Source organism: Dama dama, chromosome 21, assembly GCF_033118175.1.
Source record: "Dama dama isolate Ldn47 chromosome 21, ASM3311817v1, whole genome shotgun sequence".
Classification (NCBI taxonomy): domain Eukaryota; kingdom Metazoa; phylum Chordata; class Mammalia; order Artiodactyla; family Cervidae; genus Dama; species Dama dama.
Window position 1 is genome coordinate 27,918,926 of NC_083701.1, and position 26,239 is coordinate 27,945,164.

General features: G+C 39.8%; 1 protein-coding gene across 1 annotated transcript in view; it reads left to right on the plus strand.

Moving 5' to 3' along the window:
- Window positions 1-26,239, plus strand: part of NKAIN3 (sodium/potassium transporting ATPase interacting 3) — a 359,994-nt gene that overhangs the window by 221,877 nt on the left and 111,878 nt on the right. The window contains exon 6 of the mRNA XM_061122751.1: window positions 5,388-5,585. Coding sequence (XP_060978734.1) covers window positions 5,388-5,585 — 198 coding nt within the window. The remainder of the gene's footprint in view (window positions 1-5,387; window positions 5,586-26,239) is intronic.

Consider the following 26,239-nt stretch of genomic DNA (forward strand, 5'->3'; position numbering starts at 1 on the left):
ATAGTCCTAAACAGTTAGGAGATGCGCATGGCTTACAGGAAGTGTTCTTTAAGAAAGCAACAGCAAATGACTAACACTTTCTAATGGAAAACCTTTGAAGTTTATCTCTAAGAGTTGCTTTTAATATAGGAAAATAACATAGAGTTTTTGATATATTTGAACTGATGTGATTGAACTGATTTGAACTGATATATTTGAACTGATGTCTTTGTATAATGGGCTCCACACACTTAAACCTCTCTACCAAGCACAGTGCTTATCCTTTATTATGTAGATCTACAGTACTCTTGGAAATATTTGATGCTTCACTAAAGAGAAAATTATTAGAAGTATAGCACAGTTGTTTTCACTTTTCTAATTCTTATTCTGAGATAAACAGTATTTCAAAAGAAATTTCAACTGACATGAATTTTATTATATAAATGTAAACTCAAAGCTAACTCTAAAATTGAGCAAAATCTATTTTCTTAAATATATGTGTACTTCTCTTCAGGGTCACATTTTCACTTTCACATGGGCTGGTTTATGACAAAAGAAAGTGAAAAGACAAAGAGAGTAGATACCATACAGAACTGGTGTCAAGAGCCCTTCCAGTCACAACTAAGGAGGAAGGGGAAAAAATGATTATTAGTAGTTGGGCGTCCATTTCTAGAAATAGAGCAGATTAGCTAAAATTAAATTAAACACATGCCAAAAAAGCAGATAATTAAAAGAACAAAGACTAAGAGAGAGACTAGATCTTTGATTAATGAAAAATTATATAGTGGTCTGCTATAATACAAAGTGAATATTGAATTTTTCAGGATGTGAACTGGTTCCAATACTGTGACTACACTTACTGCCAATAAAACTGAGCAGTCATGTCTACCTCATTAATGAACATTTCAAAGATTGCTAGAAGGTTTTTTTTTTTTTAACTTCAGTACTTTAAGAAAATGGGAACAACTTTGAGATTCACACTAGTGAGATGAAAGGGCTTTTAAACATTTAGTATTTAGTTGGGTAGATATTCAGGGAAAAGCAGATACTCTGGAATAATTTTCTTTTAAGTCATAATCTGGTGAGTGTGAGCAGGTATATGGATTGACCCTCGTTCTCCTTGTCTACCCTGGAAGACGGCATCCCATGTTCTTACTACCTGGAGTCCCAATTTCATGAAAAACACCAAACCTCTCTTCTCAATCCCCTCAATTCCTTGAAATCCAATTTTTCACTCCCAGAACTCTTCTGGCGTTGTATTTGTAAGGTCCCCATTGGCCCACCAAACAGGAAATTCAATATGTGGTGTTTCGTCTCTGGCTTTACCAACTTGCCTGAAGTTCTTACTCCAGTTGATCTTGACATGCTGTCTCTCCGCAGGTTGTCCTGATACCTCCCAAACCATTCATCTTTCTCTCTATCTCCTTGCTTTCTTTCTCCTTTCCCTTGGTAATCATATGCACTCACATAAATCCAAATACCATTATCTATGTCAATTTTCTTAACCATGGTGTGCTTAAATTCTCAGATAATATCCTGATTCCAAGAAATAACATTTAAGCAAGAATGCTATTTCCAAGAAAGAACAATTAATAACATTAATTATCTGTAGTTATTTTTAAGATTATTTTAGCACTTACCTGTGTATTTCAGAACTGACAGTTTTGATATGATAACCAAAAGTGCCAACAAAATTAACGATCTTCTACATTTTCTGCATTTATTTCTTTGTTTACTTTTATTTATTTAAAAGTTGCAGTTTTCTGAGTTGCATTTTCTCTGACATGCCTCTCATAGGAAATTGAGTTTATTATGTGTTAAGGTTTTTTTAATGTTTGAGATCTAACTGCTAAAGGAGATAGAAATCATACACAAACTTGTAGTAAAATTTTATATCAAATTTAAGTGAAAGGCTTGAATTTTAAATATCACTTGATGCTACTGATGTTCTCATTCAAATTTTGTACAGTCCTTGCAAAGAATAGGACAGTTTATAAACATATTATGTGTGTGCGTGCGCATGCTGAATCACTCAGTTGTGTCTGACTCTTTGCAACCCCAAGGTCTGTCACCCACCAGACTCCTCTATACATGGAATTTTCCAGGCATGAATAATGGAGCAGATTGCCACCTCCTACTCCAGGAAGAACCCAGGGATTGAGCTTGAGTCTCCTACACTGCAGGCAGATTCTTTACTGCTGAGCCACCTGGGAAGCCCATAAATATGTTGTAGTCCCAACAAATTGAGAACCACACTGAGACATTTTTATGAGTGTAACAAATATGTATCATTAGTTCATAGATTCACTTTTGTTTTATTTGGGTAAAATAAATTTTATTTATTTTATTTATTCCATATTAAAAGGAACCTACAGTCAGTCCTGCATTGGTAAGGGTAAGAATGCTTAAAGAGTAGAGATCGCTATGAATTCTGAGATAATAACTAATTTATCCTGAACCTAATGAATTCTATTAAAATCAAAAATAATAGTTCATCTGCAGTGACCAAGACTAACTCCAAGAGATTAAATCTGATGGCTAGCAAAGAGAGTAGTGTGCAGTTTGCCTGCGGGTAAATTGCCTTGTGTGAAATTAAATTCACTAGCGAAAGCAATTATTTTTCTATAATACTTTCCCTCCAGAGGGTAACTGCAAATGATACATATAGCCAACCAACACCTAAAAACAGGATGATGTAAAATGTCTTATTATCCATAAAATGCCGTAACTGTGAAGGTAAGTGAATGATATTTGTAGCAAACCAACACCAAAAAAAAAGAAAAGAACATGCTTTATTATTGATCTAATCACAGGCATACTTATAATGGAACTTTGAATTGAGTTGAGGAAAATCTAAAACTGTGGAGTAACTGCCTACCAGCGTGAACTGGAAACGTTCCTCACCTCACAATGTGGGTACCACATACAGCAGAGTAACGGGCGAGAGGGTCCGCCACTGTCTTTGCTCTGGGGGGTCCCACACTGGTTTTCAGGACCAGCCACCTGGAAGTTCAAGAACTTTCCATTTCACACCAGTTTCCTGTCAGTTTGCAGAGTTCCAACCCAGATGCCTCATACTTAGGAGTGTCCTACGCCACTCAGGTGAGGACAGTTCTCTCAGTAGCACGGGTCTGTACAGAGCTGCATCATTTGTGGGTGCACAATCAGTGGGTGGCCCCTGAGTGGCTGAACAAGGGCCATCTGTGGTACCCACTCAACACGTCCCCCTGGCCCTAGTGACAGCAAGCTCGCTGGGAGTGGAGGCTGGGAATGACCCACTCTCCGGCTCCTGAATCCTCAGTTCCCCAGCAGATCCATGCCCCGGTCCACCAACTATGGTCCATAGGTGCCCTTGCCCTCTGTCCATCCTCACCCCTCCTCCTTCCTGCTCCAACCAGCAGCTGTAATCTTTACTTTATCTGGGAGCCAAGAGTCTGGTTCCTCATCTGTTCTTTTTAAACTATTGTTTATGACAAAAACATTATCACCTTAGTCGTTCATAGCTGACACCCTACAGATACTAAAAGGCCTCTCTTGAGGTTTAAACATCTGCACAGGCATCTCTCTTAAGAGTTTCCAGAAGTCTGTTTTGATATGGAAAAGTCAAGGCTTGCCTTCTTTGTTCTTTTGCTCGGATATGGTGGCATTTTCTGAAGACAACTAAAGAGGAAGGATCTAGCTCCCTTCAGGGTCTGAGGAATTGTAGAGGGTTGGGCAGGGGAACAGAGGAATGGGAAAACACCACATCACAGCGGAAAGTACAGACTGCATAGGGTCAAGTTCCGGGTCTACCACTACATGCCATGCTGTGTCACTCAGTCGTGTCTGACTCTTTGTGACCCCGTGGACCGTGGCCTGCCAGGCTCCTCTGTTCTTGAGGATTCTCCAGGCAAGAATACTGGATGGGTTGTCATGCCCTCCTCCAGGGGATCTTCCCAACCCAGGGATTGAACTCAGTTCTCCTGCATTGCAGGAGAATTCTTTACTGTCTGAGCTACCAGAAAAGCCCAAGAATACTGGAGTGAGTAGCCTATCCCTTCTCCAGGGTATCATCCCGACCCAAGAATGGAACTAGAGTCTCCTGCATTGCAGACAGATTCTTACCAACTAAGCTACCAGGGAAGCCCTACCATACATAGGAAGTTCTTTTGATTTATTTATTAATGAGGTTAGGCACTTTACTTTTCCTTTCTGTGGCCAACTTTCCTCATCAGCTTTGATTTTTTTTTTTTTTAATGATTGCTATACAACAACTACCACGAACTTGCTGTCTTATACAATGGAAATGTATATCTTCATGGTTCTGGAGGCCAGAAGTCTGAAATCAGTTTCACTGGACTGAAATCGAGATGCTGCCAGGGCCAGGCTCCCCCTGGAGTTTTAGGGATAATCTTTTCTGATCTTTCCCAGCTTCTGGTGGTGGTCAGCATTCCTATGGCCACATCGCTCCAATTGTTGCCTCCATGGTCACCTTGTTGTTCTGTTCTTCCTTATGTCTAGCATCCCTTTGCTTCCCTCTTAAAAGGAGACATGTGATTGTCTTTAGGGCCCATCAGACAATCCAGGATAATGCCCCCATTTCATGATCCTTACCACAGTCATAGCTACAAAGTCCTATTCTTGCTGTATGAGGTAGAATTCACAGATTCCAAGGAGTTGGCTATAAATGTGATTTGGGGGGACCATTATTCAACTACTGTAAATTAGGATGATGATACCTGCATAAACACATAATATATGGAAAGTGCTTAGAACAATGTCTCGCAGGCAAAAAAAAAAAACCTCTCAGTACATGTGACCATGATGGTGATACCAGTGGCAATGAAGCAATAAGGAAACAGAGAAGAAAATTCCAATGTGGACAATATAATTGAAGGGAGGGGTAGGATGAATTGGGAGATTGGAACTGACATACATACACTACTGATGTTGTTTATAAAAAAGAGAAGTAACGAAAACCTACTGTATAGCACAGGGAACTCTACTCAATGCTCTGTGGTGACCTAAATCGGAAGGAAATTCAAGGAGCAGGAGATATATGTATACACATGGCCAAGTCACTTTGGTGTGCAGCAGAAACTAAAACAACACTGTAAGTCAACAATAGTCCAATAAAAAACTAAATAAATAGACATGGATTTTTAAAAAAAATACATCATCTCTGAATTTTTGATGTGGTGCTAACCTTAAAATGTTATCATTCAAAGAATTACATCTCCCCACTGAATAAAGTAAGCTGTTTCATTCATATGACCCATGCAGGCATGTTAGGTTCATCTTTTGTCACTCTTTACCTGAAATTTAAACCATTTCAGCAATTTCATCACCCTGGATTCTCCCTAAGGTGGAAGTCGAAGATGTGATGTGATGTTTGTCTCCTTTCTCTGTCTTGCCTCCTGCCCGCCTAGGATACAGACCTAATGACATTCAACATCTCTGTGCACCGGTCATGGTGGCGGGAACATGGGCCCGGCTGTGTCCGAAGAGTACTGCCCCCGTCAGCCCACGGCATGACGGACGACTACACGTATGTCTCTGTCACCGGCTGCATTGTTGACTTCCAGTACCTGGAGGTCATCCACAGTGCCGTCCAAATCCTACTCTCTGTAAGTATCACGTCTGTGTCATTGTCAGATCTGGACTCTCTTTAATGTCATTTTGTATCAAACCTTCCACCCATGCTGTCCTGGTAGATAATGCCATAGAAAAGTACATGAAGAACATCCTTTAAACAATGGAAATAACAGGAATGATGCTAACATTTGTTATGCTTGATGGCAGCTTATGTCTTTTTCCTCTTGATATCCAGACATTTTTTTTTTTTTTAGAACCAGTTAACTGCTATAGTTTCTAACTTGAGATGCAATCCACATAATTCAGTGGAATAGTATCACTGTCCTCCAGAAATGGTGACTGTCCATTCGGTACCATGGATTCTTCTCCTAATACACTTCTATTACTGCTACTACTCCTAATGCATCCTTTTACTAATACCCATGCGTTCTAGAGAAAGAAGGGTGGAAATACGCCCAGTGTCTTTCTCAATCTAATAAACCTCATATTTCAAATAATTATTCCTTAAGAAAACAAATTCTTCCAGAGAGCCCTACACATTTTAGTGCCTAAAATTGGTTGTGAGGAGACAGTTCCATTTAGAGAAATAGAGAGGAAATGGCTTGACCGGACCACACAAAGCCTATGTGCTGGGAATTCCTTAAAGATATTTTCTTTTCACCAGACCGCCCCACCCACAGTTTGATCACACTGTGGAGTAGAATTAATTTAAGGTATATACCATCATCAAGAATTCTTTTTCCTTGAGATCCAACAAGGATTTGGTGTTTTTTTGAGTCAATATATGATAGAGTCATTCTCAAAATGCTTTTCACATCCCATTTCTTCTGTTCCAACTGGTTAAAGTCAGAACAAGAGATTCTTTGAGTCAGTATATGATAGAGTCATTCTCAAAATGCTTTTCACATCCCAGTTCTTCTGTTCCAACTGGTTAGAGTCAGAACAAGAGATTCAGGTTCAGTAATAAATAAATAGATGATAGAAGTGTAAGAAGTGTATGTCAATGAAGAATGGACTTGGAATTATTTCCAGAAAGAACTTTAGGAGTCCTTGTAACACTTACAGTAACCATTATCTACTGCTGTGTAACAAACTACTCCAAAATATCATTACTGAAAACAATATCAGTGTGTTGCTTTGAGTTTTGTGGGTGAGGAATCTAGGCCGTTCTGCTTCACAGGATACTGGCCAGGGTCACTCATGTAAACTTTTCAACCAGGAGCTCTGCTGGGGTCACACTACCCTAGATGTCCTCACTCATGTGTCTGGGGCTGGCTGTTGACCCACATTCTCCTCCACATGGCTTGTCTTTTTGAAGAAAACTTGAGAGGCTTTCTTACAGCCAGTGAGCTGAGTTCCAAGAAGAGAAGCCCACCTGCAAGCATTTATCTAGCCTCTTCTTGAGAGTAAAGCCTACTAACGTCCCATTGGCTACAGCAAATCATGTGATCAAGCCCAGCGTTATTGTGGGAGGGGCCTCCAGAGAGGTGAACATGCTAGGAGCCATGGCTCATTTGGAGCCATCGGTGTACCAGTCTTACCCTCCTTTACAGAATGTATTAATTATTGTTCTTTAAACCACATATGTTAAGGTCTAAAATAGTATTTTAGAGCATGTTTGAATCATAATTTTCTAGAAAGACTAAAGACATGAACATAAAACTCCAAAGATCTTTTAGTGTCCTAGTTCAATTAAAAGCAAATTCTACACTGAATTCAAAGAAAGAGGTTGGACTTCAATGATAAGGAATTTTCTTTCAGAGATGTAACAAGGAATCTGATTATTCTTGGTTCCTGTATGTTTGTTGTTACTTATCAATATATGTTTATCAATCTTTCTGTGTTCCCTGGTCTTTCCTTACTCTCCTGGAAGTTACCTATGGAATTGTGGCAAAATATATGTGTAAATCTTTGAATTAAAAAAAAATGGAGGCAAATTTTCTTTAAAAATTTTTTCAACCTGTTGTAAGGTGAAACAGTACTCTCATATTTTAGATTCTAAAGGTTCTTAGTGAATTTTTTTACATTGAAACATTTTTTTTCTAGAATCCTTCATATATGAACAGATTCCCCTTCTTTAAAAAATTCACAGAAAATTGCTAAACCATTTTGTGGAGTAATGGCATGATTTCTAAGTTTTCATAATGCAGCAGAATGCTGTAGAATCAAAAAGTCCTTTCTTCATAGTAACTCCAATTCAAATGAACAGCAAGGTGAAAGTATTTATTTGATAAGAAACTGAACTGACACATAGAAAACTACATTAGAGAAAAGCACTAAATAAAGTGTATGTTGCCACCTAAAAGTACTTGTCATTCACGAATCAGTTCCATGGCATATTAGTTTAGTGAACGTTTAGAACTGTCCACCTGCACACATAATCCCTGTTATACTGTTCAGCCTTCCATCAGTAAAAATATTAGCTGCTGATCTCTGACTTTTCTTGTGTAATATACCTGCCAGACAACAATTTCAATATTTTTTCTTTTTTATGTTAAAATGAAATGTGTCCTGACTTTGTCTCACCGCAATATAATTATGTATTATTGTTGTGGTTGACTGCATATGGTTTTCTTGTATTTTCTATCTATTTCATATGAATAGATTTACAATGATTAGAACTTGGATTTTTTAAAAAATCCAATGATATGGAAATGCTTCCTGTATCAGTCACTTAGCATGTGCTAAAATGTCAGTCTTGTTTCTGGGGAAAAATAAGCAGTGACGGTTGTAAGATTTAATAGCCCGTGTTGCTTGGGCAACTGCTAAGTAAACAGGCAAAGGACTCTGAGATGGGGCGGAGTCCCAGAGGCCCTACTACTTCAAAGGTTGCCCTTACAATTGCTAGAGGTGCCAGAAAATCTAGAAGTTCACAGGGAGGAGCCAACAGAGGTGGCTAGGATGGTAGAGGAGGGTTTCAGGGCAGCAGCTCTCTCTGGCAAGTTGAGATGGAAGTGTTTGAATAATCTACCTATGGATACGTTTCACCTCCCCACCCCCAACTCTTCATCCACTGGCCACAGTCCGTGAGGAGACATCTTTCCTCCAAAAGTTCCAGAATAGGTTTATACAGATAATTAAATAGATAATTAGATAGATCAATAATAGATAGGTAATTAGATAAATAGATAATTCATTCATTTAATTCAAAGAGATAAAAATGTGTGCAGTGAAATCCTCCCTCCCACCCTTGGGTCCCCACTTGCCTGGATCCCCTATCTCTGCTCCCCACTGGGCAACCCAACCCATTTTGTTTTGCTTGTTTGTTTAGGGTTATGCATAGGATTCCAAAGTGTCTTTATGCAAATATAAGAAAATGTGATTCTATGTTCTTATTTGCCCCTCAAAAGACTGCCTATGATATTTACCTCTCTGAAACTTTCCAGTTTTTTACTTATTAGATATTTTGGAGCTATTTCCATATCAGTATATCTCTGTTTCATTGTTTATTTTAATGGCCCCTATTGATGGACACTACTATTGTTTGACCTCATCTAAATATAATGATTTTGGGTATATATAAGATATACAATATATCTAACATAGTATATGATATATAGTATAACACAATATCAATTGTGCATCATAATTATCTATTTTGTAACTATCACACACATGTTATACTAAATAACTGTGTGCATGTGTCACTGCGAACATTTCCTAGACCTGCCCAGCTCATGCATCCCCAGGATGTGCAGGTGGCCTGCCCCATGAGCACACCATTTAATAGTCACTGATTCTTTGGTCTGTCTGCCTTCCAGAATAAAAGTTCCTTGAAGGATGAAATAGTGTCCTTTTAAACCCTATTCATTTCTGTGGTCCCAGTGACTAACAGAGTGATGGCACTAAATATTTATTAATACTTGTGAATATGAATGAATAAATGACCAATGGACAAGAGATTCCAAAGTCTGAAGTAAGTAAACACAACAAGAAGAATTCATTGATCAAGAACTGGCATGGATGAATGTACAGACAAAATGCTGGAACCAGAGAGAAGATGCTGATCATTTGGAGGCACTCTTACATCTTCGCTATTACTGTACACTTAGTTATGACTAGATACGTCATCTTAGTGGACTGCCCAGTTCCGAGGTCAACAGGTCAGTAATAGTGAAAATGTAATCTAAGGCACTTTTTAATTTTTAGGATTCCTTATCTGTGGCTAAATAGATCCATACTATATTTATGTTAACTAGTGAACAAGGTATTTTAAAGGAGCTCATTTTTATAAACAGTAGACAAAGGCTCATCTCTAAACCTTTAAAACTCAACCTTATCTACATCTCGTTAAACTCACCTTGTCCTCAACTCTTTGGAGCTGATTTTATATACATATTGTTTGGAACCCTCACTGTCAAGATATTCTCCTTCATATCTGATAGGTGACGAGTCTCATTCTTTAACGTCTTTGGAGGTTGTCACCAGAATCAGAACTGGGGGTCAGAGCGCCCTGAGAATTGGTTTTCCGTCATGCCCGTGTTCTTTGCATTGCGTCTATCTAGTCCCGTCATCAGCATTCATCACTATTTTCTGTCTTTCATATCAGACACCTTCAGCTTAAGATAAATTAAAACTCAAGAGAGAATGGTGAATGGTAACAGTAGACCACAAGGTATCCTACAGAATATGTATTCTTAAAAGGCTGTGTGAGCACCGATTTGAGCTCCCTGCATCATATAGCAAGGAGCTCATGCTCTCTGACAGAGGGGAGGGATGGGGTAGGAGGTGGGAGGAAGGCTCAAGAGGAAGTGAACTTGCATATACCTGTGACTGATTCATGCTGTTGTATGGCACAAGTCAACACAACATTGTAAAGCAATTATCCTCCAATTAAAAACAAATAAATTTAAATTAAAAAGAGAAAATGCAAACAACAAACAAAAAAGGCTGTGTGAGTATTCCATTTGCTTAGAGTACATGGCTGAGTCACAGGAGCTAATGACATTATTGCTGATTCAGTAACATGCTCACACAGTGTAAGAATTCAAGTCAAATAATAAGGTTTTGAAATAAGTTCCAATTCCTATCAATTATATCCCTACAAAAATGCATGCTACGTCGCTTTTCAGTCACGTCTGACTCTTTGCAACCCTGTGGACTATAGCCCACCAGGCTCCTTTGTCCATGGGATTCTCCAGGCAAGAATATTGGAGTGGGTTGCTGTGCCCTCCTCCAGGGGATCTTCCTGACCCAAGGACTGAACTTGCATTTCTTATGTCTCCTGTATTAGCATGCAGGTTCTTTACCATTAGCGCCACCTGGGAAGCCCTCTCCAAAAATGCAAATATCATTAAAAGTGAGTCTCCTTTGGGGGTCTTATTTCTGAATTAACATTTCATTTATTTAACAAACTGTTAGTATGTGCTTAGAGCTACTCTGAGTGCTTTGCAAATACGAACTCGTTTAATCATCAAAATGAACAAGTGAAAAAAAATTAGTGTTAGTCGCTAAGTTGTGTCCGACTCTTTGTGACCCTATGGACTGTAGCCCACCAGGCTCCTCTGTCCATGGGATTTCCCAAGAATACTAGAGTAAGTTGTCATTTCCTCCTTCAAGGGATCTTCCCAACCCAGAGATCAAAACCCTGTCGCTTATGTCTCCTGCATTGGCAGGTGGGTTCTTTGCCACTAGCACCACCTGGGAATCCTATTTATGGCTGACTAATACCAATCATACAAATACTTTTAATAGTTTTATCTGTTATAGATATGTGTACAATATTTAGCAAATATTTCAGATTCACAATTCAAATGTAGAAAGCCCTCCCCTGCCCACTGATAAAACCCTAAGTGGAAGTTAAGCAATTCATCGTATATTTTGTCTACATATACATATCCATGTTTTGAAAACCTCTGGGTTTTAGATAGCAGTTCTTAGTCCTTACTAGATGTCTGGTCTTACATAAATCCAACCCTAATATTATCTGTCACTTGTACATGGCATCTATGGGTTTGAGCAACTTAAAACATACAAACATTTAAAATTCATATTCCTCTTATACTGTAGCATTCTCCTTAATGGTATGTGTATGATTGGATTTTATTCTGTATGTTAATCAGTCATCACAGACATTTATGTTTCCAAACACAAATTCATACACTTTCCAAACAACAGAATTTAGTCTCCAGAGGCCTAAATGCTCATGGTTATCCCAGACATGTTTGCAGGTCTTCATAAATTATTACTGCTCTACTAGTTTCAAATAATCTGCCAAATATTGATTATTAAACGCAGAAGTGAGCTATGACATTTGGTAGACTTAAATATTATTTCATCAGAGAAATGTAAAGCTTGATTAGAAATCATATCTAGCACAAAACCATTTATTTAGAAAATCTGAGATATGCTTAATAATCAAGGCAAACATTGTGACTGTAGGCTTATGGAGAAATTAGAAATAAGGAAGTTAATTTTAGTGATCCTTACTTAGGGTAATTTAATGTCATTCAGATGTTTACAGAGGTTTCCTCTTTAGCCTTAGGTAGGAATAATTATTGGATTGAAAAAAGGCAGTTTTCATGAAAACAAAAGTTAATTCAAAAACATTTACTGACTTCCTGTAGAAGACAAAATTGAGTATAGACTGTATAGAGAAAACTTATTTTTTAGTTTCGAGTATAATTGCCTTACACTGTTGTGTTAGCTTCTCCTGTACAACTATTTGAATCAGCTATATGTGCACACATATGCCCTCCCTCTTGAACCTCCCCCTGCATCTTCATCCCACCCCTCTAAGTCATCATATAAAGAAAATCTTGTCACTTTTTTGTATTCTTTCTAAATGAAAACAGACAGTACAGCATCCATGCAAAAATACATATATATATATATATATATATATATATATATATACACACACACACAAAGGAAACCCCTACACTATACAAAGCACTGTGCTAGGAGATGTGGACATGAGAGGAGGAATTCAAATTTGCTGTGGTTCTACCCATGGCACCAGAGGAGATCAGGCAGGAAATTAAAGGACCATAGCAGGACAGAAAATGAGGGAGTTCCACAGTTCAGAGTCTAAGTGCTACTGGGCTCACAGAAGAAAGTAGCATATGGGAGAGCTGTGATATTTTGCCTCACCCTACTCCCCCCCACCCAAAATGTTTGACTCTTGAAAATAAACTTTCTTTTTTTAAGGACAAAATTATAATATTTCAAGGACACCCCCAAATGAGTTACTGGTAGGCTTACAGAAGCTTCCATTATCACCACCACAGGGATAATTAATAATTATGAAAATTAAAACAGTTACTTTTCAGGATATGTTAAAAAAAAAAATGTTGTCATCTAGTCACTAAGTTGTGGCTGACTCTTTTGCAACCCCATGGACTGTAGCCCACCAGGCTGCTCTGTCCGTGGGATTTCCCAGGCAAGAATATTGGAGTGGGTTGCCATGCCCACCTCCAGGAGATCATCCTGACCCAGGAATCGAGCTCATGTCTCCTGCATTGCAAATAGGATTTTCACCATTGAGACACAAGGGAGGCCCACATAAAAACAATCACTTCAGTTTAGTTCAGTCACTCAGCAGTGTCTAATTCATTGCAACCCCATGGACTAAAGCACGCCAGGATTCCCTGTCCATCACCAACTCCCAGAGCTTGCTCAAACTCATGTCCATCGAGTAGGTTATGCCATCCAACCATCTCATCTTCTGTCATCACCTTCTCCTCCTGCCTTCAATCTTTCCCAGCATCAGGATCTTTTCCAAAGAGTCAGTTTGTCACGTCAGGTGACCAAAGCATTGGAGTTTCAGCTTCAACATCAGTCCTTCCAATGAATATTCAGGACTGATCTCCTTTAGGGTGGACTGATTTGATCTCCTTACTGTCCAACAGACTCTCCAAGAGTCTTCTCCAACACCACAGTTCAAAAACACCAATTCTTCAGCACTCAGCTTTCTTTATGGTCCAACTCTCACATTCATACATGAGTACTGGAAAAACCACAACTTTGACTAGATGGACCTTTGTCAGCAAAGCAATGTCTCTGATTTTTAATATGCTGTCTTGGTTGGTCATAGCTTTTCTTCCAAGGAGCAAGGGTCTTTTAATTTCATGGGTGCAGTCACCATCTGCAGTGATTTTGGAGCCCAAGAAAATAAAGTCTGTCACTGCTTCCATTCTTTCCCTGTCTATTTGCCATGAAGTGATGGGACCAGATGCCATGATCTTAGTTTTTTGAACGTTGAGTTTTAAACCAGCTTTTTCACTCTCCTCTTTCACTTTCATCAAGACGCTCTTTAGTTCTTCTTTGCTTTCTGCCGCAAGGGTGGTGTCATCTGCATATCTGGGGTTATTGATATTTCTCCTTTCAATCTTGATTCCAACTTGTGCTCCATTCAGCCCGGCATTTCACATGATGTCCTCTGCATATGAGTTAAATAAGCAGACTGACAATATACAGCCTTTACACACTCCTTTCCCAATTTTGAACCAGTCCGTTGTTCTGTATCCAGTTCTAACTGTTGCTTCTTGACCTTCATACAGATTTCTCAAGAGACAGGTAAGGTGAACTGGTATTCCCACCTCTTTAAGAATTTTTCATGGTTTGTTGTGATCCAACAGTCAAAGGCTTTAGCGTAGTCAATGAAGCAGAAGTAGATGTTTTTCTGGAATTCTCTTGCTTTTTGTTATTATCCAATGATCCAATGGATATTGGCAATTTGATCTCTGGTTCCTCTCCCTTTTCTAAATCCACCTTGAACATCTGAAAGTTCTCAGTTCATATATTGTTGAAGCCTAGCTTGGAGAATTTTGAGCATTGCTTTGCTGGAGTGTGAGATGAGTGTAATTGTGTGGTAGTTCGCACATTCTTTCACATTGCCTTTCTTTGGGATTGGAATGAAAACTGACCTTTTCCAGTCCTGTGGCCACTGCTGAGTTTCCAAATTTGCTGGTATATTAAGTGCAGCACTTTCACAGCATCATCTTTTAGGATTTGAAATCGCTCAACTGGAATTCCATCACCTCCACTAGCTTTGTTTGTAGTTAGTGATGCTTCCTAAGGCCCACTTGATTTCACATTCCAAGATGTCTGGCTCTAGGTGAGTGATCACACCATCATAGTTATCTGGGTCATGAAGATCTTTTTTTGTATAGCTCTTCTGTGTATTCTTGCCACCTCATCTTAATATCTTCTGCTTCTGTTAGATCTATACAATTTGTGTCATTCATTGTGCCCATCTTTGCATGAAATGTTCCCTTGGCATCTGATTTTCTTGAAGAGATCTCTAGTCTTTCTCATTCTATTTGTTTTCCTCTATTTCTTTGCATCGATCACTTAGGAAGGCTTTCTTGTCCCTCCTTTATATTCTTTGAAACTCTGCATTCAGATGGGTATATCTTTCCTTTTCTCCTTTGCCTTTCACTCTTCTTTTCTGTATTAAGGTATATCACAAAGTATAAAACCAAAGGCATACATCAGAACAAAAACAAGCAGTGGGTTGATTGTCTATACAAGAGGGCAGGGAAACTCCTTCTGGAGTTCATACTCCCAGGAAACAGGGCTGTGTTGGCCAAAGAGAGGTCCAGACATGGGTTTTGATGGATTCTTATTACAACCACTCAAAAGCAAGCTCAAAGGAAACCAGGGTTCAGAGTTCCCATGGCTGCAGCTGGAGCCTGCAACAGAGAGAGCTTCGGTGAATTCTCATATATGTTCTGAACAGAGGAACTAGCATAAGTAGGGAAATAAAAATCAGAAATCAGGGGAACCATGAGTGCTTCACTTTGGCTTGTGCAACTAGGATGCCCACAGAGGTAGTGACTTAAGTTGGAGAGAAAGTTTGGGTGGGGGGGATTTGAATTTCAAGTTAAGGCTTTGGGACTTTTATCCTAGATGAAATCAAGCTATTTGAGGTTTATAAGCAGGTAAGGATGTACACACAACTTTGAACTAGGGAGACTATTCTGAGAGGTGTGTGTAGGGTGGATCACATAGGGGGAACACGTATCAGAATGATCTTGTCATAGTCTGGGCCCATATGTCCCAGAGTGTCCTTGGAACACCGATCCTACAAACTGAACCTCGAGAAAGAGTCCATGGTGACATAAGTTTGACTGAGGTCATGTTATATCCACTTCTTGGAGATTACAATGAAAATTAGCATATTAAAATTTGTGAGAAATCCTGCTGTCAAAAAAAATAACATGGAAAACAAAGACTGAGGGACTCTTCTAGATTTAAGAAGACCAAAGAAACATGACAATGATGCCAGACCAAAACAAAAAACAAAAAAAACAGATCTTTGTAGGACAGTTGGAAATTGAATAATGTCTATGGATTAGAAAGCAGTATTATGCATGTGTGCATGTACCCATGTTAATTTACTGGGTTTTTTTTAATCATAGTAACATTTAAGGTATCTGGATTGAAGGGTATACAAGAATACTTGATTGATTTTTTTCTTCTATGTTTCAGTAACCCTGAAATTATTTCAAAAATAAACTTTAAAAATGTTTTAGGGACTTTCCTGGTGGTCCCATAGTCGTGACTGCACCTTCCAATGTAGCGGTTGCAGGTTCAAGCCCTGCTCCAGGGGCTAAGATCACACATGCCTTGTGGTCAAAAATCAAAACATGAACCAGAAGCAATATGATAACAAATTCAATAAAGACTTTAAAAATGGCCCACATAAAGGAAATCTTTATAAAAAATTTGTTTTTAATCTTTAAAAAAAAGAAAAAAACTACTACATTCCCAAATAGTTTTCTAAAGGAAACATTTTGGGAAATGCTGGCTAAGTGAAAGTTAGTGAGAATGTGTCAGTGAGAATGGAAATCAGAGGATAGACCCAAAACACATTACTGGAACTTGACAAGTGACTATGAGGGGGGAGACAGGGGTGGGAAAGCCCAAGAGAGCAGAGGTGTCTGCTTCTACACAGCGGTGGGGGGAGGGGCTGTGTTGACAGAATAAATGAGTTTAGATGTGGACACATGATGAATCTTGGCACCATCCTTGCTCTTAACATTTTTAAGATACATATAATTTTCCAGGCAAAAATACTGGAGAGGGTCGCCATTTCCTACTCTAGGGGATCTTCCCGACCCAAGGATCAAACCCGCATCTCTTACATCTCCTGCACTAGCAGGCAGATTCTTTACCACTAGCACCACTTGGGAAGCCCCATATATTTTTATGGTGTATATTTAGGAAAGCAACTCTGAAGCTACTTGGAGAGTGGATTAGAAGTGAATAAGAGGGGAAGAAGGCTTTCTTATCTCTCCTTGCTATTCTTTGGAACTCTGCATTCAGTTGGGTATATCTTTCCCTTTCTGCTTTGCCTTTTGCTTCTCTTCTTTTCTCAGGTATTTGTAAGGCCTCCTCAGACAACCACTGTGCCTTCTTGCATTTCTTTTTCTTTGGGATAGTTTTGGTCAACATCTCCTGTACAATGTTGCAAATCTCAGTCCATAGTTCCTCAGGCACTCTGTCTCTCAGATTTCCCTTGAACCTATTTGTCACTTCCATAATCATAAGGGATTTGATTTAGGTCATACCTGAATGATCTAGTGGTTTTCCTTACTTTCTTCCATATAGTCAAAGCTTTGACTTTTCCAGTAGTCATGTACGAATATGAGAATTGGACCTGAAAGAAGGCTGAGTGCCGAAGAATTGATGATTTCAAACTGTAGTGCTGGGGAAGACTCTTGAGAGTCCCTTTGACTGCAAGGAGATCAAACCAGTCAATCCTAAAGGAAATCAACCCTGAGTATTCGTTGGAAGGACTGATGCTGAAGCTGAAGTTCTAATACTTTGGCCACCTGATACGAAGAACTGACTCACAGGAAAAGACCCTGATGCTGGGAATGATTGAAGGTGGGAGGAGAAGGGGATGACAGATGATGAGATGATTGGATGGCATCACCAACTCAATGGACATGAGTTTGAACAAACTCCAGGAGATAGTGAAAGACAGGGAACCCTGGTATGCTGCAGTCCATGGGATTGCAAAGAGTCAGACACTACTTAACTACTGAACAACAACAAGAGGGGAAGGAAAGAAGCTAATTTGCAGGCTCTTTCAATAGGTTGCATGGAAAAAGATGATGGTTTGGACTTGGGTGGTAGCTCAAGGGATGGAAACATGTAGATGATAGTTCTTACAGGAAGAGAAGTGGCATGTGCAGAAAAGGAAAAAATAAGGGTGGAGCTTGGGGTTTGTATTTGAGCAGTAGGGTAGATGATGCTACTGGTTACCAAGATGAGAGATTCTGGGAATTTTGTTTCACTGCTGAATTTTATCTCATCTTGACGTAAGAAATAGTGGGAACCAAACATAGGTTTTTTTTTTTAAAAATAGTTTTAGTAGAGAAATATTTGCTAAAATATCACAAGACTTACAGAGCCTAAAAGGAGCATCCTATAGAAGTAGAAGGTATGCCTTCTCAGACTGGAAAATCCTGCCTGTCTAATGGTTCACAATTGATTGTCATTTCATAATGACTTAAAGCAATTATTGCAGTCTTAGCCCTTCACATTTGACTAAAAGTAAAACTGATAGCAAGAAAACCACAAGGAAGTGGTGTTCTTTATTTAAATTGATTAATGTAAATAGGTCTTTCATTTAAAATTGGTTTATATAAAATTCAAGCAAATATTTGCAATGCATTATTGTTACTTAGTAGCAAAGATAATCAGGAAGTCATGCAGACAATGAAACATGCACAATTAAACTCTTCAGGATACACAACAACTTTAATTAATCAGTTAAGCTAATCTAAATAAATAGAAAACTGTGTTGTAAGGCTTGGCTGTAAAGGATTTTAAACCCAATGGTATAATAAAAGAAATCATAGCTATCATTAACTGAGGGTGTACTAGGTGCCTGGGCATCATCCTTTGAAGTATTATCTTGTGTAATGTTTTCAGGAGTAATACAGAGTAGCCCTTCTCATCTCTAATTTACGTATGAATACACTGGACATTAAATAAATAGCCTGCCTAATTTCCTGTGGGCTTCCTAGGTGCCAATTCAGGTTTGTTTCCTGGGTGGGGAAGATCCCCTGGAGAAGGAAATGACAACCCACTCCAGTATTCTTGCCTGGGAAATTCCATGGACAGAGGAGCCAGGCAGGCTTCAGTCCATGGGGTCACAAAAAAATCAGACATGACTGAGCAACTGAACGCCAACAATTTTCTGTGGTCAGTGATTGGGGAGAGTGCATCAAACTAGATTCTGATGTATCCCCAAACTACTGTGCTTATTGAGGAGGCTTCATTAATACATAAAACAAAATACAATATTTGTAATATAAATGGTTTAATATTAAATACAAATGTATCATTTAGTATATGCTTTGGAAGGATATTAGAGTTCTGAAGAGTCAGTTTGCACGTTTTGCCCATCTACTTGACAACTTCATATAAGTCAAAAGCTTCAGATTGTGAGATTCTTGAGTTGTACATCTATTGGACAGAGGAAAAGAGTGGACATATGTTGTCTTGGCCTGCCAGCTTCCACACCCCCAACCCTTGATAACAGCACCTTAGCTGCTCTGTAGTTAGAGAGTTACACACCCATTTTTCCCTGAGCATGGGGACGCTGGGCTCTATAGGGCAGGGCTGACCCCACCTCACCAGCCCCAGGGTCAGACATGAGACCCAGGTATCATCATTAGCACATTCCTCCCCCTGGATCCAGTGACTGGTTCAGGAAAAGTCACGTCAGGAAAGCAGATCTTTGGGACTCGCTTCAATAGTTCTCAACTTTTAGGAAATATCCATTCTTTCCCACAAGACTGCTGAATTAAGAGGGTTTGCATTTGCAGATGTAGGCAGTCACCATGTGGAGAGTGACTACCTGAGACAAAACTTCTGTAAAATGGAGAGATACAGAGACTTCCCTGTCAGTCCAGTGGTTACACTTTGCCATCCAATGCAGGGCATGCAGTTTCAATCCCTGGTCAGGGACCTAAGATCCCACTTGCTTTGTGGCCAAGGGACCAAAACATAAAACAGAAGCAATATTGTAACAAAATCAATAAAGACTTAAAAGAAAAAAAAAGTAGAGGGACATGTACAGAGATAGAGGGAGGCAGGCAGATGCAGTCTTCACTCAAGTCATACTCAAACCAGTCTGACCTGGCTGGCTTTTGAGTACTAGACAATTTAAAACCACAGATGCAGCTCGCTGTGTATTTCTATTGGCCAGTGCGAGTCTGTGACATCCTTGATGAAAGGTGATGCACCCTCTGCTTGAACAGGCTGTTCATTACCCATCCAGGTAGCCCCATCCATTACAGTAAGTTCCCTTACGTACAAACCTTCAAGTTGCAAACTTTCAAAGATGCGAACATGCATTCACATGTCCGGTCACATCCAGCATGAGTGACATTGCAGCTTGCCCTCCGTCTCTCATCGCTGAAGACTCTTCAGCTCTGCCATCTCCCGCCTCCTGCCCCTCCTGCAGTAACTCTTTTTGCCAGTTCACTCAGTGCCAACTCGTGTGTGCCAACTGTTGCACTGTAGTATTGTTGTACTATTATACTTTTCAGGGTACTGTAAAAGAAAACATGTTTTCTTTATTTTTGTGTTTTTTTTAATGAATTATTTGTGTGGAAAGCATTATAAGCCTATCACAGTACAGTACTATATAGCTGATTGTATTGCTTGGGTACCTAAGCTAGCTTTGTTGGACTTACAAACAAATTGGACTTATGAACACACTCTTGGAACAGAACTCATTTGTGGTAGGGGACTTACTGTATTGGGCTGCTCTAAGTGTAAAACATGATTTGTAGATTTAATTTAGTTTGTAGATCCAAAATCCATCACGTTGGAATTTTCATCTACTGGCCCTAGTTCTGCCTCCTGAGTATCATAGAAGATGACCTTCCAACCACCCCCATAATCTTTAGGCCATCACAGACATTTTTGACTGGTGTTTTGCTGACAGGATATTGTGTTTGGAAGCGTAGCCATGATATGGGGTGGGGGAGGGGGGTGTGCACATTCAGTCATTTCCAACTCTTTGGGACTCCTCTATCCATGGAATTTTCCAGGCAAGAATACTGGAATGTGTAGCCATTTCCCCCTCCAGGGGATCTTCCAGACCCAGGAATTGAACCTGGGTCTCCCACATTGCAGGCAGACTCCTACTGTCTAAGCCATCAGGGAAGCCCCAGATGGATCCTAAGGTGACCCTCAATAATTCTCTTTTTCTTCTGTTTATGCCTTTGCATAATCTCCTCCTCCTGAATGTTTGGAGAGAAGTGTATATTCTAAAATTAGATGGGGTAATATTTTCACAACTCTGTGAATATACCAAAAATCACTGAATTGTACACTGTAAGTTGGCAAATTGTATGCTATGTCAATTACATCTCAATAAAGCTGTTGTTGTCATATGCTACGACCAAGAGAGATTTATCCCAGAAATGCAAAGCTAGTCAACATCTGAACTTCCAGTCTTTCACTGTTTTTCTTTCCTGCTAAAATTAATACTGCATTGAATAGAGATATTATCCTATTTTAGGGGATTTTTAGGGAATACATTACTCCTTCTTTTAAATTTAAAATAAAGCAGGAAGACAATACAAGAAACAGACAGGTGGAAATCTGAATATGAGCTTTATCCCTCATAAATCCAATTGAAGAGCACGGTTTTAAATAGGCAACTGAATGGGCTTTCTAAACCCTGCTTCCCAAATTAGGCACCGCACAGCTGGGCAGGCAGGCCCCCACCCCCATGGGACCCAGACAGAATTAAGTGACAGAGGGCAGACAATGCACGCTTCCTGCAGGAAGACTGGCTCCCTCGAAAAAAGAGAAAAGGGCTGAGCTCAAATGCTGTCAACTCACTAGAGAAAATTTAATCCCTCCAAATATATACACAAGGAATGGAGATAGATACTACAAATTCAAGTCATTTTGCAGTTACTTACACTAGACATAGGAAAAATCATAATTAAAATTTTCTATTATATATGTGGAATGAATAAATGATTAAGAATAATTGAATTTAGCAGTGTAGTACTGAATTGTTTTTATTCCACCTAGAATAATATATTTTTTCAGTACCTTCCATTTTGTCTATTGGAGGAGGTGCCACTTGGAGGTGATCAAGACCTTGTAGGGAAACCTTGCCCTGACTGAAATCTCCTAAGGGATTGCCACCTGCTCCCCAGGGTATTTATGTGCTAAGTCTCTTCAGTCATGTTTGACTCTTGGCAACCCCATGGACTGTATCTCCCCAGGCTCCTCTGTCCATGGGATTTTCCAGGCAAGAATACTGGAGTAGGTTGCCATTTCCTGCTCCAGGGGATCTTCCCTGGCCTGGGGATCAAACCCAGGTCTCCTGCATTGCAAGTAGGTTCTTTACCATCTGAGCTACCAGGGAAGCCGAAGGTTCAATGTATATGTGAATTATATACACTGTGCTATTTAACTGAATTACTGATATTGGGCAAGCAGTGTCCTTGGTAGCAAGATGTCACACTGCCTACCACAAGATACTAAGAGCACACAGAGATGGGATAGGAGAACTTCTGGGACAACTCTTTGGAATTGCGAGTGAAGAACATAGTGGCAGCCTTATCTCATTTATAATACTCCTAGCTTTCACGGTGGGCTTCCCAGGTAGTCCAATGATAAAGAATCTGCCTGCCAATGCAAGAGACACAGTTTCAATCTCTGGATTGGGAAGATCCTCTAGAGAAGGAAATGACAACCCACTTCAGTACTCTTGCATGAAGAATTCCATGGACAGAGGAGCCTGGCAGGCTACAATTGGACATGACTTAGCAACTGAGCGTGCAGCACAGAAAGAAACATACCTGGATTGGAATTCTGGCTTACCCGTACCCTGGGTAAACTTTGGGTTTCCCTGATAGCTCAACTGGTAAAAGATCAGCCTGCAATTCAGGAGACCCCAGTTCAATTCCTGAGTTGGGAAGATCTGCTGGAGAAGAGATAGGCTATCCACCCCAGTATTCTTAGGCTTCCCTTGTGGCTCAGCTGGTAAAGAATCTGCTTGTAATGCGGGAGACCTGGGTTTGATCCCTGGGTTGGAAAGATCTCCTGGAGAAGGGAAAGGCTACTCACTCCAGTATTCTGGCCTGGAGAATTCCATGGACGTCCATGGGGTCACAAAGAGTCAGACACAACTGAGTGACTTTTTCACTGGGTAAACTTTAAGAAGTTCCAATTTGTCATTGGTAAAGATAGTGATGGTGTCCTTTTTGCCGGGTAATTGCAAGGCTTGGAGATTATATATGTAGGGATCAACAGTATGTGAACCATGAACTTCCAGATGTTCAAGCTGGATTTAGAAAAGGCAGAGGAACCAGAGATAAAATTCCAAACATCTGCTGGATCATCGAAAAAGCAAGAGAGTTCCAGAAAAACATCTATTTCTGCTTTATTGACTATGCCAAAGCCTTTAACTGTGTGGATCACAACAAACTATGGAAAATTCTTAAAGAGATGGGAATACCAAACCACCTGACCTGCCTCTTGAGAAACCTATATGCAGGACAGGAAGCAACAGTTAGAAGTGGACATGGAGCAACAGACTGGTTCCAAATAGGGAAAGGAGTATGCCAAGGCTGTATATTGTCACCCTGCTTATTTAACTTATATGCAGAGTACATATGAGAAATGCTAGGCTGGATAAAGCACAGGCTGGGATCAAGATTGCCAGGAGAAATATCAAAATAACCTCAGATACACAGATGACACCACCCTTATGGCAGAAAGTGAAGAACTAAAGAGCCTCTTGATAAAAGTGAAAGAGGTGAATGAAAAAGTTGGCTTAAAACTCAACATTCAGAAAACTAAGATCATGGCATCTGGTCCCATCACTTCATGGCAAATAGATGGAGAAACAGTGGAAACTGTGATAGACTTTATTTTTTTTTGGGGGGGGGGGTTCCCAAATCGCTGCAGATGGTGACTGCAGCCATGAAATTAAAAGACACCTACTCCTTGGAAGAAAAGTTATGACCAACCTAGTGAAGTGAAGTGAAAGTTGCTCAGTAGTGTCTGACTCCCTGTGACCCCATGGACTGCACAGGCCATGAAATTCTCCAGGCCAGAATACTGGAGTGGGTATCCTTTCACTTCTCCAGGGGATCTTCCCAACCCAGAGATGAAACCCATGACCAACCTAGACAGCATATTAAAAAGCAGAGACATTACTTTGCTAACAAAGGTCTGTCTAGTCAAAGCTATGGTTTTTCCAGTAGTCATGTATAGATGTGAGAGTTGGACTATAGAGAAAGCTGAGCACCAAAGAATTGATGCTTTTGAACTGTGGTGTTGGAGAAGACTCTTGAGAGTCCCTTGGACTGCATGGAGATCAAACCAGTCAATCCTAAAGGAAATCAGTCCTGAATATTCATCAGAAGTACTGATGCTGAAGCTGAAACTCCAATACTTTAGCCACCTGATATGAAGAACTGATTCATTGGAAAAGACCCTGATGCTGGGAAAGATTGAAGGTGGGAGAATGGGATGACAGAGGATGAGATGGTTGGATGGCATCACCAACTCAATGGACTTGAGTTTGAGTAAGCCTTAGGAGTTGGTGATGGACAGAGAGGCCTGGTGTGCTGCAGTCCATGGGGTTGCAAAGAGTTGGATGCAACTGAGTGACTGAACTGACTGACTGAAGCCCAGTGATTGGCCCACAATATGCATTCAGTAACGTTTAGCTGATAATAACGTCGTAAGTACCAGAATGCCCATAACAGTACATTAGTTCAAGAGCCACAGGATGTATAGAACTCTTCTGAAAAATAAAGTGTTACATAAATGATAAGCTTTTCATATAATATTATTATACATAGATCATCTAAGGTGCTACCTCTTACTGGAAAAAAAGACATAATTAATTAGCTGTAGATGATTTTAAGTAGGCTTCCCTGGTGGCTCAGATAGTAAAGAATCTGCCTGCAGTGGAGAAGGCCCAGGTTCAATCCCTGAGTCGAGAAGATCCCCTGGCGAAGGGAGTGGCTATCCACTCCAGTATTCTTGCCTAGAGAATTCTCTGGATTTTAAGTAAGATTTTCTATGGTAGTGAAAAAAAAAATGTTTTCATATCAGGATATAAGCGGTAATAATGTATATCCTAGTACTTATGGTATACCCTACAACAGTGAATGCATCTAACCTTGTTTACAACAAATGCCTGGAAAAGTTGGAAAAAAAAATAATAATAACACCTACTGAGAGCCCATCATGAGTGATCCAGGGAGCCTTAACAGAAGGGCACAAAAGAGAATTGGTCGTGTAATTGCTTTCTGTCAAACAGCTAGATAAGCAGCCAGCAGTTTTGCATTAGAATGCATTTGGTTATCCCATTGACAATGGGCTGGTAATCCTATAAATATTTATTACTGAACTAAAGAAAGCAGCAGAAGCTTTTACCCTTTGAGAAAGGTCCATAACCTGCATGGTGCCAGTGAAGTATGAAACCCTAATGATTTGGTTACTTCTTAATATGTTAAAGGCTAGACTGCGCTTGGCACACATGAACAGTCTGAATGCAGTTGTCAGAGCCGTGACCCTGGAGGGCAATTGTTGAGCATATGCGTCTGTGGGTGAGCTCTCAGACCACAGCTGCTGTCCGTCCCAACCCGAAGCAGGACAGTGTAGAACCCACGGTTTAGCAGATTGACCTTTATGGGCTGTGAAGAAGGATTAACCCCTTATGAATAGACTGAACACAAGAACAAAGGAGAAAGAAGGGAAGAAAAACACTTTTCTTAAAATGATTCTGTATCTGTGTGTGTGTGCATGTTTAGTCTCTCAGTCCGACTCTTTGTGACCACGTGGACTGTAGCCCACCAGGCTCCTCTGTCCATGGGATTCTCCAGGCAAGAATACTGGAGCGGTTTGCCATTTCCTTTTCCGGGGAATATTCCCAAACCAAGGATCGAACCCACATCTCCTCTCTCCCCTGTATTGCAGTTGGATTCTTTACCCACTGAGCCAACATTACATACTGCTCCTCCACTGTGGCTTGGAGGAAATAAGCTTATTCTTTCTTTGAAAGGCATGGCATCACTTAAGCAATAAATATATTCCATTTCCAATTCTCTGTGCTAAACAAAAACCAAAAATATATCACTTCTGGGTTTGCAGATCTTTTCATATCCTGTCTACTCCCAGAAAGATTCAGGCTGCTAATAATAAAAGCGCAAAAATAAAAAGACCAAAAACAGCTATCAATAAAACAAAAGAAATAATAAAAAAATCAGAAAGATCAAAATCTATTGGTTGAGAAAACCAGCAGTAACTAAACATGATAATTAAGAACTTCCTTTGCAACCAGAATAAAGAGGAAAATTCACTAAATAAATACCACGACCCTCTATTTGAAAAAGTTATGGTACCTTCTCAAATTAAAGGACCTTTAATGTAAGAATTCTGAAAGGGAAATCGTTCTCTCAAACATCTGCTCTATGTCCAGTACCTTGCCAGGGACACATAAAAATAGGAAGGGGTCCTATTCTTGCTATGCTTGAGAAAGACATAGTTTTGAACAAGTAATTGCAACTCTGAAAAATGTTATCTAAAGTGATAGGTCCATACTCCTCCTGTGACCAGTAGCAAGGAGATACTATTCATCCTTGGTTGACCACAGCATTTAATCTCCGCCAAGAGTGTGGTTTTTAAGACTGTAGGTTCTTGAGTCAGAACACCTGGGTCTGAATTCTAGGCAGTG